General features: G+C 41.3%; 1 protein-coding gene across 3 annotated transcripts in view; it reads right to left on the reverse strand.

Moving 5' to 3' along the window:
- The window catches only part of LOC109399634 (gamma-aminobutyric acid receptor alpha-like), a 225,860-nt gene that overhangs the window by 49,347 nt on the left and 156,906 nt on the right, over positions 1–19,607 (reverse strand). For all 3 annotated transcript variants that reach the window (XM_062855816.1, XM_062855815.1, XM_062855814.1), the window contains one exon: positions 15,267–15,487. In XM_062855816.1, coding sequence (XP_062711800.1) covers positions 15,267–15,487 — 221 coding nt within the window. The remainder of the gene's footprint in view (positions 1–15,266; positions 15,488–19,607) is intronic.

A 19,607-nucleotide genomic window follows, 5' to 3' on the forward strand; every position in this document is an offset into this window, starting at 1 on the left:
TGGAGGAGCTTATAGCGAAACTCCTATGAAATTTCCACAAGAATTGTTGGAAAAACTCATGGAGGAAACTCCGATGATATTCCCGAGGAATTCCTTCGTTTTAAGAAATACAAGCAAGGATTTCTCTTAAAGGATTTCCCTAAAGAATCCCTGAAGGAATATCTGCAGATTTTTGAAGAAACCCGTGGACTAGTTTCAAGATAAATCTTTAAAAAAAGTATTGAGAAACTAAAGGATAATTCCTGGAGGAATTCCTGAGGGAATCTCTGAAGAAATCCCTGGAGAATCTTTAAAGAGAAAAAACATTAAAAGGAATGCACTTAACTTGGCGAAATTTTTCGGTTTTTTCCTCTAATTATCTATTGATTCCTGCGAGAATCATCTTTATATACGAATTCCGGAAAATTTTGGATAAATCCCGAAAGAATCTCTCCAGGATTTCCTCCAAGAATTCCTCCAGGAATTTTCCCAGGAAATTTCTCCGGGTGATCCGCCAAAATTTCTTCCGGGAATTCCTCCGAGAATTCCTCCGGGAATCACTCCAGAAGTTTCTCCGGGAGTTCCCATAGAAGTTTCTCCAGAAGTTCTTCAAGGAGTTTTTGTAGGAATCCCTCCCCAAGAATTATTCCAGGAATTTTTCCCCCAAGAATTCTTCCAGGAATTTTTCTGGGAAGTTCCTTCGGCAGTTGTCGAGAAAAGCTTCTGGAGGAATATCCGGATGAACTACTGGAGAAATTTTCGGAGAAATTTCTGGAGCTATTCTAGGAAAAAGTCCCGGAAGGAATCTCGGAGGAATTCCCAGAGGAATTTCTAGAAGAAGTTCCAAAGAACCTCCTGGAGAAACGCCCGGACGCATTCCTGCAGAAACTCCCGGAGGAATTCCTGGAGAAATTTCTGGAGGAACTCCGGAATTGATTCTTGGAGGAAATCCTGGAGGAATTCCCAAAAGAACTCCTTGATGAATTTCTGGAGGAATTCGTGTAGGACTTTCTGGTTTAATTCTTGGAGAAATTTCCGGAGGAATTCTTTGAAGAATTTCCGGAAGAATTTCTAAAGGAATGTCATTTCCCGGAAAGAATCTCCAGGGATTTTCCGGAGAAATTTTCAGAAGAATTTCCAGAGGAATTTCCGGAGGAATCCCAGGAAGAATTACCGGAGCAATTCCTGGAAGAATTTCCAGAGCAATTCCTGAAGGAACTCCTGGAAGAACTCCCGGAGGAACTCCCGAAGGAACTCCCGGAGGAACTCCCGGAAGTAAGGTACACCGGGGCAAGTTAAAACGGGTGGGGCAAGTTGAAACAGCGAAATAACATGATGTTTTCTATTGATCATTAACAGTTTGATTGCCATAACACATAGTTTTTGATTCAAACAATCTTTTAACGAAGAATAAATTTCCAAATTTTATTGAAATCTATTTCAAAACTTCGCGTTTCAACTTGCCCTGGTGTACCTTACTCCTGCAAGAATTCCCCTAGGAACTCTGACGAAAGGACAGGTAATAGCCAAAAGAAGGAAAAAAACTTTTTGAATAATAGATTGGAATTTATTTATTTAGTTATCACCGTCTTCGACACTTCAGTCGTACAGACTGCCCTAAGTCTAGATTATCTTAAAATTACACAGATCTCATAATATAATACTTAAAACTAGTTTTAGACATGTTAAAATCAAATACATTAGATTCGTCGTTAAAATGTCTAATACAGGAGTCCAACGAATTATTGTAACCGTAATTTGTCCTGTGATACGGAACTGCTAGTAGGGTGGAATATCGGAAGCGTCGAGGAGGAACATTGAAAGGTATGCGGACGAGAAGTTCTGGACAGTCTACGATTCCCATTATGATGTCGAAGATGAGCAAACGTTGATGATTTACGCGTCTGGTAGACAAAGACTGCAAACCAATCAACTGGCACCGATCCGAATATGCAGGAAGGTTGGTTGGATCGTTCCAGGGAAGCCCTCGTAATGCAAATCGTACGAACTTCTTCTGTACACGTTCGATTGAAACGATGTGTGTAACATAATAAGGAGACCATACTGGAGCTGCATATTCTAAAATGCTGCGCACCAACGCACAGTATAACGCTTTAAGTGCGTATATGTCTGTGAAACCGGATGCATGGCGGCGGATAAACCCTAGAACGGATAAGGCTTTAGCTGTTGTTTTTCCAATGTGGTCGTTGAACGTGAGTTTAGCGTCTATGGTAACGCCCAGATCGCAGATGGAGGTGCAACGTGGCAGCACTTCCGTGCCCATGCTGTACTGGTGTTCCACGGGAGCATTACTACGGGTGAAGGATATAACCTTGCATTTTTTGCTGTTGACGCGCATGCCGTTGTTATCACACCATATTAGCATGGCGTCGATATCCTTTTGTAGAACAGTGCAATCGTTTGGTGACTGGATAATACGAAAGATCTTCAAATCATCCGCGAATGAAAGTTTGAGTGAAGAGAGAATCAAACTCAAATCATTCACGAAGATATTGAATAGTAGTGGACCCATCACACTCCCCTGGGGTACACCAGACGTGATACGAAAAGAGCGAGAGCGTGCCGAGTTGACTGCTACGTATGATGTACGATCGGCTAAGTATGAAGCAATCCACTCGGTAATCCAGTCTGGAAATCCAATGTGCTGAAGTTTATCGATGATCAGGCTGTGTGGAACAGTGTCAAAGGCTTTTGCGAAATCGATATACACCGCGTCTACTTGTCTCCTCTTTTCCATTTCACACGATAGGGTTGTGACGTAACACATCAAATTTGTTGTAGTCGAACGATGTTTCATAAAACCGTGCTGACTGTCCGTGATGATGGGTGATACAATAGTGTAAATAACGTTGTGTACGAGTTTCTCAAAAACTTTGCTAATGCAGCATAGTATGGAAACGCCTCGATAATTCTCCACACGATTGATGTTTCCGGACTTGTGAATTGGAACGATAAACGCTGTTTTCCAAGCAGCTGGAAAAATCCCTTCTCGTAACGAACGGTTGAAGATAGTTGCGATAGGGGCTGCTAATTCACTAGAACAGTTTTTCAGGAATACCGGAGGGATGCCGTCAGTTCCAGACCCTTTTTTAGTATCAAGGTCGTTGATTGCGATCAGCACTTCATTCGAGGAGAACTGTATAACAGGCAGATTAATGCTGTGCGTGGGAATATGGTCAAAGCGATCTTGACGAGCTACTGGAGACACTTTACTGAATACACTCTCGAAAAACAGTGAGAAGAAATCGGCCGCCTCGGAATTGGAACTAGCTGGGATATTGTTGTAACTCACGTTGCAAGGAATGCGAGCAGCTGATTTTTGTTTCTTTACAAAGTCCCAGAAGCATGACGGGTTCAGTTTTACATTGTTCTGGACATCTTCTATATAGGACTCGTATGTAGTTAACAAAATTGACTTGTACGTTCCCTCGACCTCGCGGAGAATAGTTCGGTCGTTATCAGATTTGGTGAGAAAGAAGCGACGCCGTGCTTTTCTCAACGCGTTTCGAAGATGACGAAGCTCACTGGTCCACCAAGGTTTGTTGGAGGTTGAGTTGAACACACGTCTTTTGCGAGGCACACAATCGTTAAAAATTGCACAAAGCTTGCTGTAGAAAGCGGATACTGCATCATCGGTAGTACCTATTTCCAAACGATGATCCCACTCAACCTCGGAGAGCGTATGTCTCAACTGGTCGTAGTCACACCTGTTGAAATCGTAAGCATCGGAGCATTCCAATGTGCTTACAGGAGCCATCCAATCGTCTCCGCTCACATCAATCAGTAGTACGACGGGTGTGTGATGATCGTCAACAGGCAGCAGTGACGTAGGAGCAGCAAAAATGTCCATTTGCTCCGGTAGGCTTACGAATACGAGGTCGAGAAGATTTCCGTTTTTGCTCACAAAACTATTGATTTGCCTCAGACCAGTAGCAAACATGGTTTCTGTGAGAAACTGCTCTTTCTCGGATGAGATGTTTGAAGGAATGTAGCCATTAATGTCGTCGTCTAATTCCCAGCACAGTTTTGGAAGGTTAAAGTCACCCAAAGACAGAACAATGTCCGCATCAGACGCTTGGCTGACGATGTACTGAACTGCATTAGCATGAGTAGCGTATAGATCGACATGGGTGCTTGGTGGAAGATAAACAGTGATAATGTAGAGTGAACGAGCTTTCGACTTAATGCAAACTGCGGTTTGCTCAAGCCTTTCACTATTCGGTATTTGAATAACCTCGCAGTGAAGGTGATTTTTCACTGCTATCAGCACTCCACCACCTCGAGTATGTTCGCTGGTTAATTCGCTCCTGTCACAGCGAAAAAGGGTGTAATCGGGCGATATTTCTGCACTACTGATTTCCTTCGTCAGCCAGGTTTCCGTGAAAACCAACACGTCGTAGTCACAACTGGTGAGCAGCAAACGTAGTTTTACGATTTTGGTGCGCAAGCCTCTTACATTTTGGTAGTACACCGAGAAGTTCGTCTTCTGGTTATTGTCGGTTTCCTTGACGCCGGACACAATTCTGGTTCCCGGTGACTCACAGCATGCCAAATTATTGGATGCGTTTCTGGAATCGTCAGATGTTACCGGAGAGGAAATGTTCGTATTACATGCATACTTGCCTGCGATAGCGGGTTGGAAGACCCCCTCTCCAAACTCATACGCAGGACCGGGATGGCTGCAGGTCGCTGGCAGGAGTGGCTCGACTGCGATGAGAGGATTGGGGGCTCCCATGACACTTGCAGGCGTGCATCCCGGTGAAGTTGACAATGATGCGTGATCATTAGTGCTGGGTGGATTCCATGAACTCCAAAAGGTGTTCGAGCAGGGGGACGAGCTGTCAGACGTGCCAGACATTAATGGAAGGGTTGAGCTCTTATTTCGTATGTACTTGCCTGCCATGACGGGTTGGAAGACCCCCTCACCAAGCTCGTACACAGGACCGGGACGGCTGCAGGTCGCTGGCAGGAGAGGCTCGACTGTGACGAGAGGATCGGGGGCTCCCATAAAGCTTGCAGGCGTGCATCCCGGTAGTGCTAAAATGGACTTGCTTATTGATGAAGATGGTGATGAACAGTTGCAATCTTCGGATGTATTGGCGATGAATCGTAATGAGCTTGAGCAGGGAATCGATCTGGTGGAGGCACAACACATTACTGGAAGGGAGGTGATCTTAATGCGAGCATACTTGCCTGCGAGGAAGGGTTGGAAGCCCCCCTCTCCGGACTCGTACGCAGGACCGGGATGGCTGCTGGTCGCTGGCAGGAGTGGCTCGACTGCGACGAGGGGATTGGGGGCTTCCACAGTACTAGCAGGCGTGCATCCCGGTGAAATTGACGATGGTGCATGATGTTTAGTGCTGGGAGAATTCGTTGAGCTCCAGAACGTTCTCGAGCGGATGATCGGATGGAATAAGTCAGAAGCGACGGACATTAACGGAAGGGTTGTGTTCTTATTGCGTGTGTACTTGCCTGCCCTGACGGGTTGGAAGACCCCCTCACCAAGCTCGTACACAGGACCGGGATGGCTGCAGGTCGCTGGCAGGAGTGGCTCGACTGTGACGAGAGGTTTGGGGGCTCCCATAAAGCTTGCAGGCGTGCATCCCGGTTGTTCAGTGGAGGTGGACTGTCCTTGAAGCGGCATAACGTTTACTGGGTGTTCGGAAGTCGTACTGCAGATCCGTTTTTTGTGTTTGGTTCGAAAGGGCGAACAGAAACACCATCTGGCCAGTACCATGGGTCACCGACTACGCGAGAAGCTGTTCTGCATATGCTGACTTTGAATGAAACGTAGGAAAGGTCTTCCACTTGCTTTCCTCGTGGAACTAGCTTGGTGACTTGAACCAGAGCCGAACAAACATTCGCAACATCCATTACGTGTCTCTTGACCTCCTCTTCGCTTTGATCAGGTTCAAATGGAGTCACATAAAAAGATTCCATTTCGCTGTTACTCTGAGATCCTGTAGCTACTTTCAAAGATGAGCGAATGGGTTCACGATTGATGCGGGAACTTTGACCATTGTCGGTTGCAACATCATCAGAAGTATTTGTGCTGATGCGATTTGCATTATTGGGAGGTGATGCAAGTCTAGTACCACTGTCATTCAACACGGGATTTGGGCGATCAAAAGAAGCTGCCGGTGTTGAGTTGTTGGCTCGGGGGAGGCTCTTGGGAGAGCTATCTGAGCTAGTCGGACGGTTGGTCATGATCTGCACACGTTTTCCAGATCCAGCAATAATCTTATCGGGGATATGAACAGTAGAACTGTTGATCTCATCGAGTACCTCAAAGAAGGAGGTCTCTTCACAGGATCTAGATCTATTGATGGGATCATCCGTCATATCATCAAAATTCAGTCCATTGATGCTACGCAAGAAACTGGTGTGATCGGATATATCAGCTGACTTGCTGTGGTTTTGCGTCTTGTTGTTTTGTCGAAGAATTTCGCCGTAGTTGCCCAGCCTGGTGTCCATGGAATCGGTGCGAATCAACAGTTCACGCAGGGCTTTCATTATCATCCTTTCACGGTCATAAACAGCAGGATCGAAGTTCAAACGGCATGATCTACAAAACCAGAGCAGACCAATTTCCGCTGACCAAGCAGAAAATTGGGATTTTGTCATTCCACTACATGTGAAATGAAAAGCCAAGCCGCATGGTCCACTACACGTAATCAATTTTGCTTGCTCGACTGATTTAGAGCAGATTTTGCATGGTTCCATTATGAATAGTTTATCGAGATATGAAAAAGTGTTCCAACGTAGCGCAATGAAACGGTGGAGAGGAAGCTTGAATAAACGCCTACGGTTATGCACGATAATGCCTTCGATATACGCAAGCTTTCTAGCAGTTTCCAATTATTGCTGGCAGATGTCGCTTCGGAAAAAAAAAACGAACGGGGGGGTATTAGCCTGTGCGCGCAGGCGTAGTCGACATACGAATGACACTACACAGAGAAAAATTTCTACTCAGTGGCTGAGTTGGTCCTACTCAGAAATCGAAAAATCCTTTGTTTTCTTACTCAGTTTCCGTTAAAAGTGGGACAACCCATTGCGAATGGGTTGTCCCACTTTTAGCCGAAACTGAGTAAGAAAACAAAGGATTTTTCGATTTCTGAGTAAGGCCAACTCAGTCATTGAGTAGAAATTTTTCTCGGTGTAATGAGTGGAGCTTTTTTGTCGACCATTCAAAGCTTTCAACAGTGTTCGACATTCGATCTGGCTGAAATTCAATTCGACCGTTATTTTTTTATTCAAATCAGCTTTTGTGGTTGCGGTAAACAGAAGCATTTCTCGTAAATGATTCCTCCTGAAGACACTGTATGCTAAAGACACGAAATCTGATGATTGTTGCTATTGATGATGATTGTCGCGTGATGACGATGATGCTGTCGAGCAATGCTTTTAAAGTGCGTTTGACAGGTCTCCTGCTCGATTGGAATGACATTGACAGCAAATTTGGAATTCCAATTGGAACATTTCGTGTCTTTGCATATAGTGTCTTTAATTCCTCCGTCTCAATTGCAAGTGATTGCAAGATTATTTGTAAAAGTGTTTTGAATTGCGTGTAAGATTTTTCAAATTCCCGATATTATTGTGTATGGAATATATCACTTATTGGGAATATTTATAGATTATGACGCTAAAAATTTAAACGTCTTATTTTTGGCGTAGGTGTGTTGAAACTATCGCCAATAAAACGCATACATATTTCGATTTTCAATGCCATAACCCTTTTGTGACGGAGCTCAAAAAAGTGAAATTTCCATACAAATTGCTCAAATTTGGCTCTCCAGAACTCTCAGACTTTTTAATATATCAACACTTTTTCTTCGGCATTTGCCAGAGCTACTCCTTGTCTTTCGATTCCTAACTTTGTACACCTAGATAAATAAATCGAAAATTAAAAATTTGCGACAGATAAAACTTTTTCATGTTTTACGATTTTTGCTCACTTTTTGTTTAACTTGTTGTAGTAAATTTCACACACAACATAAACAAAAGTTTGTTTGCACACATGCAAGTATAAGTAATGGCTCAATCATCAAAATAATTTACTTCAGGTAAACCAAAGGCTAAACAGTTGAACAAATTTCACGAAATTGTTATTGCTCAACAGCACAATTGTGCTGGTTCGTCACGAAAGAGATATTCAATCGTTATGTGAAGCAAACGATTTTCTTCTTGTCTCAACCAGCGCATCTACAATGGGGGACCATTTGAATTGTTCTATTGATATACTTGCCGTAACTGTTTATAATTACGTAAAGAACATAATGATTGATTATGGCATTTAAAATCGAAATAAAAATTATTTCAATTTGGATTTAAGTTTGGAAAATATCAGATAAATAATGAAGTATCATAAAATTATTACAATTTAGAGATTTATTTTCAAATTTACTAAAAATGTCGAGCAAATAACGGGAAGCTGTACGGGAGTGTAGAATTAGCATCTAAGTTCAAATACACAAAAATAAAAACAAAACAAAAAAAAAAACGGGAAGCTTGGGGTGAGTAATTTTTGACCAATTTATGAATACTTTTTTGTAATTTGACGGTTTTGTACAACTTCTAACAAGTCAGAAAGGATTGGAATTGACCCGTTGCTCGCAGATAAACATACGTAACACTCATCGAAAGGGCTTGTGGAGATTTCAAGCTGTAACACCACGAAGGACACCCACCCACCCCCTCCAGCGTTATTACATTTGTGAACAAGCCCTTAGTAGACCAATAGAGTAGCTCGCGTTCAGTATCATACGGGCGTATCTTCAATGATCGATTTCTCTTCATCGATTTTCTCTTTAATTAATAACTTGACCGGCAAAACATTTTCGGTTATTTTTGTTGTTTTAGTAGCTAGTCCTAGTCGTCCTTCACCGAAATACACCTGGAGATCATCCGAATATTGGTCGTATTTCCAGAAATAATCCGAAGAGATAATCGATGAAGAGAAATCGATCATTGTAGATACGCCCGTATGATACTAAACGCGAGCAGTTTTCTTTAAATATTTAAATATATGAAGCCTAACGTCGGACGTCGAGCGCTGGACAGCGGAGCTGGCCCTTAATGCAGCGCAGTACCCGGGAAGAGGAAAAGAGCTCGATAATAGCATATTTTGATATTAAGATCAAAATGTGTTATTGGTTTGATTGATATAAGAGATAAAAGATCTAAAAATAATATCTAAAATTTACTCCTGGAACATCATCATCAGATCATATTTAGATTTGGTAAGATCTAACCAATAGCAGCAAGCTTTTCGTTTAATCTGAAATATCAAATTTTGATATTGTTCAGATGTTTCAGGAACATTTTTCAGATATTATTTTCAGATCTTTTATCTCTTATATCAATCAAACCAATATCACGTTCTGATCGTCAGTACTTCACCTCTACCCGGGTATGCTCGTCGTTCGTCCGACACACGGTTTACGAAAAAATCTTATTTTAAACGGCATGGATATTTAATACAGCCTAAAATTAAATTTCATTTTACGACAATTAAGAAAATCAAATGAATTACTTAAATCTTAACCAGTATTGGGCTTTCAATATTGCGGTGATTCCACCCGTTTAGAGCCGATGCACGGGTGTCCTTCGTGGTGTTAGCCCTTTCGATGAGTGTTACGTCTGTTTGTCTGTGGGCAACGATTAAATCCCACACACTAAGATTCAGATGTTCCAGCTCAGTAATTTTTTTCACCGAGTTCAGTATTTTTTTCCATCTTTTTACTAAGTTTTCAACAGCAGATTTATCTCGGTACACTCGGTAATCGTATTTACCGTTCACCAGTAACTTTTGACAGTTTATTAGCTGAGCTCAGTAACTCATTAACGGAATATCCGCAAAAGAAATAGCCGAGCGTACCGAGTTAAATCTGCTGTTGAGAACTCAGTAAAAAGATGGGAAAAATACCGAGCTGATCTTAGTGTGCACTCCTTTCTGACTTGCTAGAAGTTGTACAAAACTGTCAAATTACAAAAAAGTACCTACTCATAAATTGGTCAATGATTAACTCTTCAGAAATTACTCACCCCAAGCTTCTCGTTATTAGTAAGTTTGAAAATTAATCTCTAAATTGTTATAATTTTATGATACTTCATACTTTATCTGATATTCTCCAAACTTAAATTCAGTCTGAAAAAAAAAATCGATTTTAAATGTTATAATCAATCGTAATGTTCTTTACGTAATTAACAACAGTTACGGCAAGTATAACAATAGAACAGTTCGAATGGTCCCCCATTGTAGATGCACTCGTTTGTTTTACATAACGATTGATTATGGCATTGAAAATCGAAATATGTATGCGTTTTATTGGTGATAGTTTCGATACACCTACGCCAAAAATAAGTCGTTAAAATTTTTAGCGTCATAATTTATAAATATTCCCAATAAGTAATATATTCCAAATACATTAATTTCAGGGGTTTGAAAAATCCTACCCGCCATATAAAACACTTTCACAAAGAATCTTGCAGCATTTTACGAGAAATGCTTCTGTTTACCGCAACCACAAAAGCTGATTTGTATAAAAAAATAACGGTCGAATTGAATTTCAGCCAGATCGAATGTCGAACACTGTTGAAAGCTTTGAATGGTCGACAAAAAAAGCTCCACTCATTAGTGTCATTCGTATGTCGACTACACCTGCGCGCACAGGCTAATGTGCAGCGGAGACGAGGAAACAACAATCACAATGTTCACTATGTTCACAATGCTGCTATACAGTTAAAACATACACTGCACTAAACGGATAACACTACGTATCGGCGCGGAAAGCACAATAGATACACATTAGTGTGGGTCATCGGAAGCGTTTTCTCAGACCAAAGCTTTTTTGGTTCCGTTTCGGGTCCTAAGTATCTGTGCAAAATTTGAGCACGATCGGTTGCGTCTACACTTTGCGCATTGCAATTGAAATTTGTATGGGATTTTGTATGGGAAAACATACTTTTTTGCATTTTAGCCATAAGTTGAAAATGTTTGTCTGAAACTTTTTAACCGATACTGTAAAATGATAGCCTAGGATGTTCTGAAGAACTTTGTTGAAGACCGCAAAGAGACCCGATGCTTGTGAAAATAGTTATAACCAACTAACTGCATGCATGTGTTTATGTTTTAACATGTAAAGGAATAACAATAGCAACAAAATCATGATGTTTCGCCAAGCAATGCCAACGCTATAACTTTTTTCATAATCATCAGATTACATCGCAGTCTTCGACAAAGTTTTTCAGGACACCCTAGGCTATGTTTTCACTTTAACGGTTACACGGTTTTAGAAAAAATCGAGCTTGTTATGAGTGAAATGCAAAAAAGTGTGTTTTCCCATGTAAAACCCCATACAAACTTCAAACGCGATGCGCAAAACGTAGACATAACCGATCGTGCCCAAATTTTGCACACTTATTTGGGTCCTGAAATGGCATCAAAAAAGCTTTGATCTGATGGGATACCATTGAATTTTTCACTTTTCCATATAAACGATGACCCACTCTAATACACATAAACCGGCGCGAATAAATTTACGGTTGGTTTGTAGCGTTTAATTCAACGGAAAATAAGAACTTGTTCAAGACGTGGATGAGCTTAAGCAGTGCTGCCAGAGTTTCATGGAATTGACGTATTCCATAGCAGTTGGAAAAAGTACTAGACTTCGCCCCCTTCATTCAAATTTTTTATGTTTCAGCAGCGTTTCATTTCCTTTTGTAGAGCCGAATACCGTTGCATCAGTGGAACTTTTCGCTGAGTGCGTAGCTCACCCATGTTATTCTTGCTGGTGTCAATACATGAATGCATTCTTGATGACCTCCACTCAGCGAAGAGAATTGTCAGACAAAAGAGGCACAAAACAAGCAACAAAGAAGGCGCGACGATTACTCTTTATCCCTACTGGTAACAGATAATGACATGATCTCGAAAATTTTTGTTGCAGATAAAACGGAAGCTGAATTTGTTTCGTACTTTTCAACTCGTGAATAACACAGCGTAACAAAAATTAACTTTTTGTTTGTCTCAAGAGCAACCTTTTGTGTCTCCGAAGGATTTTGGGCCGCTGAATCCGAATCCGGGCTCAGAATTGCTCTAACACGTCAAAATTTTGAGCTATACCTCAATTTATAGGGCAAAATATGCGATTTTGGGCTTTTTTGACTGCAAGCCATTAAGCAAGGAAATATTTTTTTTAAGCAATCAAAAGGTTAATTGGTCAATCATCATCTAAATTAACGACTCATGCAAAATATTTCGTTTTACCAAATCGAATTTGATAGTTTTAAGCGATTTATGTTAGGTACGATATTTCCCATACAAGTTACCCTCCAAAAGTTGCATGCAAGTTTTCATACTAACATAAAATGCTTAAATCTTTCAAATTTGATTAGGTAAAACGAAATATTTTGCATGAGTCGTTAATTCAGATGTTAGTTGACCAATTAACCTTTTGATTGCTTAAAAAAAATATTTCCAAGCTTAATGGCTTGCAGTCAAAAAAGCCCAAAATCGCATATTTTGCCCTATAAATTGAGGTATAGCTCAAAATTGTGACGTGTTGGAGCAATTCTGAGCCCGGATTCGGATTCAGCGGCCCAAAATCCTTCGGAGACACTTAAGTTTGCTCTTGAGACAAAAAAATGTTGCGCTGTGTAATCAATTATTACTAACCCAAAGTCAAAACTGTCTGATGACAGATCTTCAGCAGAGTTGCAGTGTTTATCGACTTGAAGTTACCGTTCGAAAATCCCCAAACTCGTGGTGTACGAAGTTTATCCTATTATTTTCAAGTTGGGACAAACTTATGTCGCATTGGGTGGATTGTCGCAACAAATACAGGTTGCGACATTGTCATTATTGTTGCGCGATGGCTGAATTTTGATTCACTGCCTCCACTGCTATTTTACGTTGCCACCTTCCGGGATATCCGCTGCTCGAGTTCCAAGTTCGTCAACGAACGATCTCTTCACCACAGACAAACAGACGTAACACTTAGAACAATTTCCGTAAAAAATCATCGTCCACTTTACACTACCATCCTCTGGTGCGAATGCTTTACGAAACACTGCGTTGTGCTATATCATCAACAAAAGGCGTTAGTGTGAAACGTCAAACGCAAAAAAAAAAACGATGTGCGTGCCTCTGGTTGTGGAAGCCACAACTATGTCTGTGTCTTCACAGTTGAATCCTCCAATCGGCGTGTGTTAAATCGTTGTCCGAGTCGTTCCTTCTACCGCAGGGTTCTACTTGATGTTATGGGAATAATATTCTACTCGCATTTTTGATGTTTTAATCGTTGAAGCGACCAAAACGAGACCAACACGAGTTATCATCATGCCAGAGCCCGTAGCGTAGTGGCTACACGTTCACTTCATAAGTGGATGGTTATGGTTTCGATCCCAGCCCCGGCACTTGCAATTTTTCGTCAGTTGCTCTTCCCCCCGAGAGCGGCTGGCACCTGACACAGACAAACAGACGTAACACTTACGAAATTTCCATCGACCATGCTTTCAACGATCACTTTAAATTTTCATAGTTGTGGCTTTCACAACCAGAGGCGCGCACATCGTTTTTCTATGCGTTTGACGTTTCACACTAGTGTCTTCTGTTGACGATATTGGACTGGTAAAGTAACAAGAGCCACACATAAACATTCTCGTACTCATCATTCTACCATGGACAGGGTAGAAAAATGACAGCAGCGCAAAGGCAACCAGTTCAATATATCGATCTATATATTGTGCATCCCAGCTTAATCACTCAGATGCTGATGATCTCAACCAGCCGTCGTTTATCGCGAAAAGATTGCGCCCCGTTTGATTTGTATACGGCGGCTGATTATCCATGACAGCTCCCACCCGGCGGCTGCAAAAACAGTTTTAGCCAAGGTGCACACCGTGTGTAAATCATACGTGCGCGGTCTGGCGCGATCTGATGCTGCGCGTTTCGAACGCAACTTGTTGAGAATCTAAGATAAGCGCGACAATATAGTACAATAAGAATAGAACACATTTAGGCGCTGTACAAAGAGTAAGTGCCAATTGGAATCGCTCACGCAGTGCCCAAGTGGACAAAAGAGCTATAAATTAGGTTAAGTGCTTGGAGAATAAATAAAACGAGTTATCATAATTTGAAATATCACAAGAATATCTTTGCTCGGGTAGGCTGCACTACCCTCTAAGCACACAGCTCCTTACAGGCAGTCTTTGTCCTCGATTGGCCCGTGGAAGCATGAGGTAGGAATTTGTAAAGAGCAGAAATATGTTGGCGGCTGAAGCAATCCGTACCATTACCAAAGCAACAAAATTTATCGTCGAAAAATCTAGAGCCAGAATAAGATTATGCTAAAAACAACATTTTTTGTGTTTCATACGGACCCACTAGCACAGCATCGAGCATTTGTCGAGTAGTTCAGCAGTGTTCTTCAATCTAATTGCATTGAATTTTGCTCCTCACGTTTATCATGAAGAGTCGAGCTTCCAGGAAAATAAAAAAAAACAGAAAGTCTTTCTTTCCTACTTGACCAGCAGAAAAAAAAGCTGTTGTCATTCTCACGTGGTGCTGAAGCCACGTGTGATTGAGATGTTGCACCTTGTCAACTGTTTCATAGACGGAAAGGCTGAAAGACCACGTTTATTTTCCAACGTTCGTCAGGCTTCGACGTCGCCAAATGATTCTGTCTTCCGACCCAAGTTCTGGCAAATTGACTGGCCGAGTTGTACCTAGCCTATAAGTGATCCTGATGATGATAACTCCGGTCGACATAGTGCATTGGGACCAAGTTTGGTTAGTTTCTCGATACAACAACGACGTACATTTTCGGTTGGCGGCGGTCTGTACTTCTACGATGAGAGCAACGAGAACAATCCAATTTCGAGGGAATGTTTTCTTTGTCACTTGAGTGCATACGATGACTGACGGTCGAATGTTCGGCTCGGTAGGGAAATGATCAATTTGTGGAATTGCTTCCTAATGAACGTACAAAAAGTTGACGAGTTTTGTCCTTCGTATTATCTTAGTTGCTCCATTGGAGAATTCTAGGGCAAAGCAACCGGAATGAACGGAAACGATTTGAAAAATCACCCTTCACTAGATTGGAAATCCGATGGAGTAACTAATTTCTTTGGTTTCTGCTATTCGCTCTAATTAATAACCAATCGTTTTTCTCTCGTTTTCAACAGCCGTCGTGTGCCGCACCTGGAGACCACAGGCACTCTACGGGAAACGCGGGTTCACTCGTACACCTCCTAATGAAACTTACCGACTAGAGTAAAGCACCCGACCGTCCTGGTTAATCCGCACAAACTTGTTCGGTGTGGTGATGGTATGCAGGTAGCTCTGTTTGCCGTTGTAGAAGTACGTGTCCGGTTTCCAGATCCGACCGAGCATGGAAATGCTCAGCGCCAGCGTGTTGTACTCGCCGGTGAACGCTAGCCGGCGGTCAACCCAGGACTGGCGGAAGTAGCAGTCCATCGAGTAGGTCTGAAAGAGGAAAGCGGATGTCGGTGTTGAGATAGTGCGATGGGATTTAGTTTCGTGGCATTCCAGTTGGATGATGTTATTTATGTAAGGAGAAAACTGACTGACTGGAGCGTTAAAAACAAGTTGAAGCTAGGTTAATGAAAAGAGGGATGGGGTGTTGCAAATATTTTAGGAAGACCGTTACGCGTTTATATTATCGCCAATCCGGAGAATGCGGGTTAGATTCCCATTCCGGTCGGGAAAATTTTCTCGACTCCCTGGGCATAATGTATTATTGTACTTGCCACACAATGTACAAATTCATGCAATGACAGGCAAAGAAAGTCCTTCAACTAGAAACTGTGGAAATGCTCAAAGAACACTAAGTTTAAGCGATGCAGGCCAAGTCCCAGTGCGGACGTAGAGCTATAAATAAGAAGAAGAAGATGATGAAGAAGAAGAAGAACGGTATGTCACAATGTCTGAAACACCCTATGTAAAACCATTACAAGTCGGATTCTATAATACCAGGATTTTGAAAATGATCGCCACAGATATCCGGGTGACCCCCAAGCAACACACATGTTATATATTAGTTACGACAGCGCAAGTTTTGGTTGTATGAAAGTTTATTTCACGTTATTTCAACACAATGTTAGAATTACGTAAAATTAACTTCTATACAACCTAAACTTGCGCTGTCGTAACTCTAATATAACATGTGTGTTGCTTGGGGATTCAGATAATCAAACCACTGTTTTTTAAATTCATCCTTCCAGAAGGTCCATCAGTCGATTAGTTCAAAAATGTCATCTTAAATTTCTTTAGGAATTCCTGGTAGTGGCCCACGCGGAAATAGGGATAGGAATAGGGGTCCCCAGGTGTTGCTGGGGACAGACTAGTGATATTAATGGGATCTGTATTACGCGGATTACCCTGCCTTTACTGTGCCCCTCCTAGAATTTCCTTAACCTTCCGTAAGTCACGCAGCTGGCCACAAAATACAACAGCGCGATCGCTCGAGGGTTAATCCGAAGACCACATTATCAACAAGACATGCAACACTGCTGAAAATCGGGAGTCACTGCTAGCAGCGCCACCCCGGATGAAGGTGGGACTATTCATGATAGTGTGTGTAAATTTTCATACTCGCACCAATACATTCTTACACTTTTACACAAATGTATCACCTTAGCTCACCAGGCGGCGGTGCCGTCGGTGACGCTTGCCGTTAGTATGGGAAAATAACAGAGTTGCATGTCTTCTTGATAAAGTAGTCTTCGGTTAATCTGAGTGAAGATCTAACTTTCCCCGAAAACCTTTCTGAAGCGTGCCTTAAATCCTTATGATCTTCGCTTGCCATCACTTTGAATTTTCTTAACAGTTCTTCTCAAAATTGCTCTGCGACCTTCAAATCGACGTAGGTAATGAATCAATTTAGGGAAATGGGTTTTCTAAATTGACTGGTGAAACTGCTTTGACATCCATGTTCACAACAGAAACATGTGCTCGATGAACAAATTGAGATTTGAATTATGAAAAGAAATCCACGTACTCTGGTGAGACTCGAACTCACGACTCCCAATTTGCTAGACGGGCGCTTCTACTCCTTCAAGCTACCGAGTCACTCGACTACCTCCGTCGCCAGTAGGCGTAGAACTGAACTCGATTCTACAGTCGCACATGGTTTTGCTTATTTTCACAATCCTAGTCCCCTTCGGATGAGATTGGATGAACATCGAGCACATGTTTCTGTTGTGCACATGATGAATGTCTAATAGGCCTGTCCACCTTTTCAAAATTATTCTGTGATTCTCAAGTCCACCCTCATATTTTGATTTTGATCTTTTTGGCATCCTAAAAGAAGTAACTGGTCAGAATTTAAGCCAAATCCATTAAAATTAAGAGGTGCATCAAATCAATTTTGTGTTTTTCGGCTCTTTTTGAACTTAAAAAAAATCAAAACTACACTAAAACATGTCAAAACTTAATTCTTTCGGCAGAAATTGAAAGCTATACTTGTTTGCTACAATTTCTCCGAACAACGTGTGCCAATAAAATTGAAGGAAACATGTGTAATTATCACATTTGTGATCAGAAAAACCTTAAATAGTTGATTTTTTGATAGATTTCGTTCTGGAACACCTCAATATACGTAATAAGTTTGATATTTTAAAACGGCATCATATTCTCTCATGTTTTTGGGATATTTTCTTCTTTGACACCAATGCTGTAGGAGTTAAACAAAAAATATCAAAATTCGGGAAAGCCAAATGTGGCCTAAAAACTAGCTTTTCGGAGGCAACCACGCTGTGGCGCTAAATTGTACTGAACGTAGTAGCTTCGCTTCCTTGTAGTTTGCCTTGGCTACCCCCTACCACGGGTGATAACAAACAAGCGTGATGACAGGTGTTGGCTATCATATCAGTGCTGACGCGATGCCACTTTTTGCCCGCCAAAGCGTGATTGCACCCGAAAAGCCAGTTTTTAGGCCACATTTGGCTTTCACGAATTTTAGTATTTTTTGCTCAACTCCTACAGCATTGGTGCCAAAGAAGCAAATAACCAAAAAACATTGGAAAATATGATGCCGTTTTACATTTTATAAAAACATGGCATCCGATATTCTGAAAAAATAAGACAACGATCCAAAATTCAAACCAAACAAGTGTCATGAAGCCACAAAATTTTGAAGCGTCATTTTAGATTTTCAAGTCATCATTTTTTGACTCCGGATATCTACACCAACTAATAATAACAGCCATCTTATTTATTTATTTATTGTGAATTCCTCCATTTGACAAAATGTCTTAATGAAGCTTAAAAATAAAAAAAATGCCTTATATCGTACAATTAATTAAAAACATTGGTCATGAACAAAAACAACTAACTCATGGAACGGAAGTATGACGAACAGGGTCGTGCTGTCCATAAGCGGTGTTCCGACCTTCCAACCTGAGGAGGTTTTGTCTCCGGAGCGATCGTGCTGGAGCATTAATGTTTATTCTGGCCAAATAACAGCCATCTTGAACATTGAGACATCATTTTGGATATTCTGGATTCATTTTTGGACTCTGCACCTAAACCTACATAAAATAGTCGCCGCATTGATTTTTGACATGTCGTTTAGGATTTTCTGGTTACCAGTTTTGGACGAAGTCCGGCATTCTTCCCAATTATTTATTATAGTCATAAGGACCATATCGTTAATTATGAGTACACCTTTGAGGCTGTGTATTAAAAAGCCTTATTTTGACAACTGCTATGTGTCTATGTGTTGCTAACGTTGTAAACAAACGATAACCTTCATTAAAAGTTAAAGATTTTCCTCAAGTGGAACAATGCGAGGGTTTACGGGGAAGAAGCGAAAATCGATTGTGACCAAGCACTGCAATGAAAAATGATCATCGCTAAGAAAATTAGCAAAAATTGAATGTGTTTGGGTTTTTGTTGTCCCAAATGCTATCAAACGATTCGGTATGCATAACACACTGAAAGACTTACCCGGACGCGGAAAAAAAACAGGTGCATCCTAGTCAAATTTGGACAGCAAAATTTGCAAAATCGTTGAAGGAAAATAGGAGGTGTCCATTAGAGTTTACGCAAAAAAGTGTGCAACAGCTGTTGGTATGGTTCAACGCGCCAAGGAGCGTAATTCCCTGCAGACCTACCCAAAACAGAAATGTCCAAAACGCATTAAAATTCTGGCGGATTATGTGAAAACTCGAGCATGAAAACTGTACGACGATGTTTTGAGCAAAAATTGCATGTACATAATCATGGATGATGAAACGTATGTCAAATTGGACTACAAGGCACTTCCAGGGGCGCAGTTTTTCACTGTGAAGCATGGCACGGATGCTACGAATTAGGAGAAATCGATTTTTTGCGAAATAATTGGGAAAATGTGTTGGTTTGGCAAGCAATTTGTCAAAGTGGTATGAAATCGTCACCTTTCTTCACCGTCCCAAGTATGAACGCCGAAATATACCGGAAGAAATGTTTCCAGAAACTTATTCTGCCACTCATCTGAAAGCACAAAGGTCCTACATTACTTTGGCCGGATTTGGCATCTTGCCACTACGCGCGTGACAACTTTGACAGGTATGAAGAAAATAATGTTCAATTTGTGGAAAAGGCA

This window comes from Aedes albopictus, chromosome 3, assembly GCF_035046485.1.
Source record: "Aedes albopictus strain Foshan chromosome 3, AalbF5, whole genome shotgun sequence".
Classification (NCBI taxonomy): domain Eukaryota; kingdom Metazoa; phylum Arthropoda; class Insecta; order Diptera; family Culicidae; genus Aedes; species Aedes albopictus.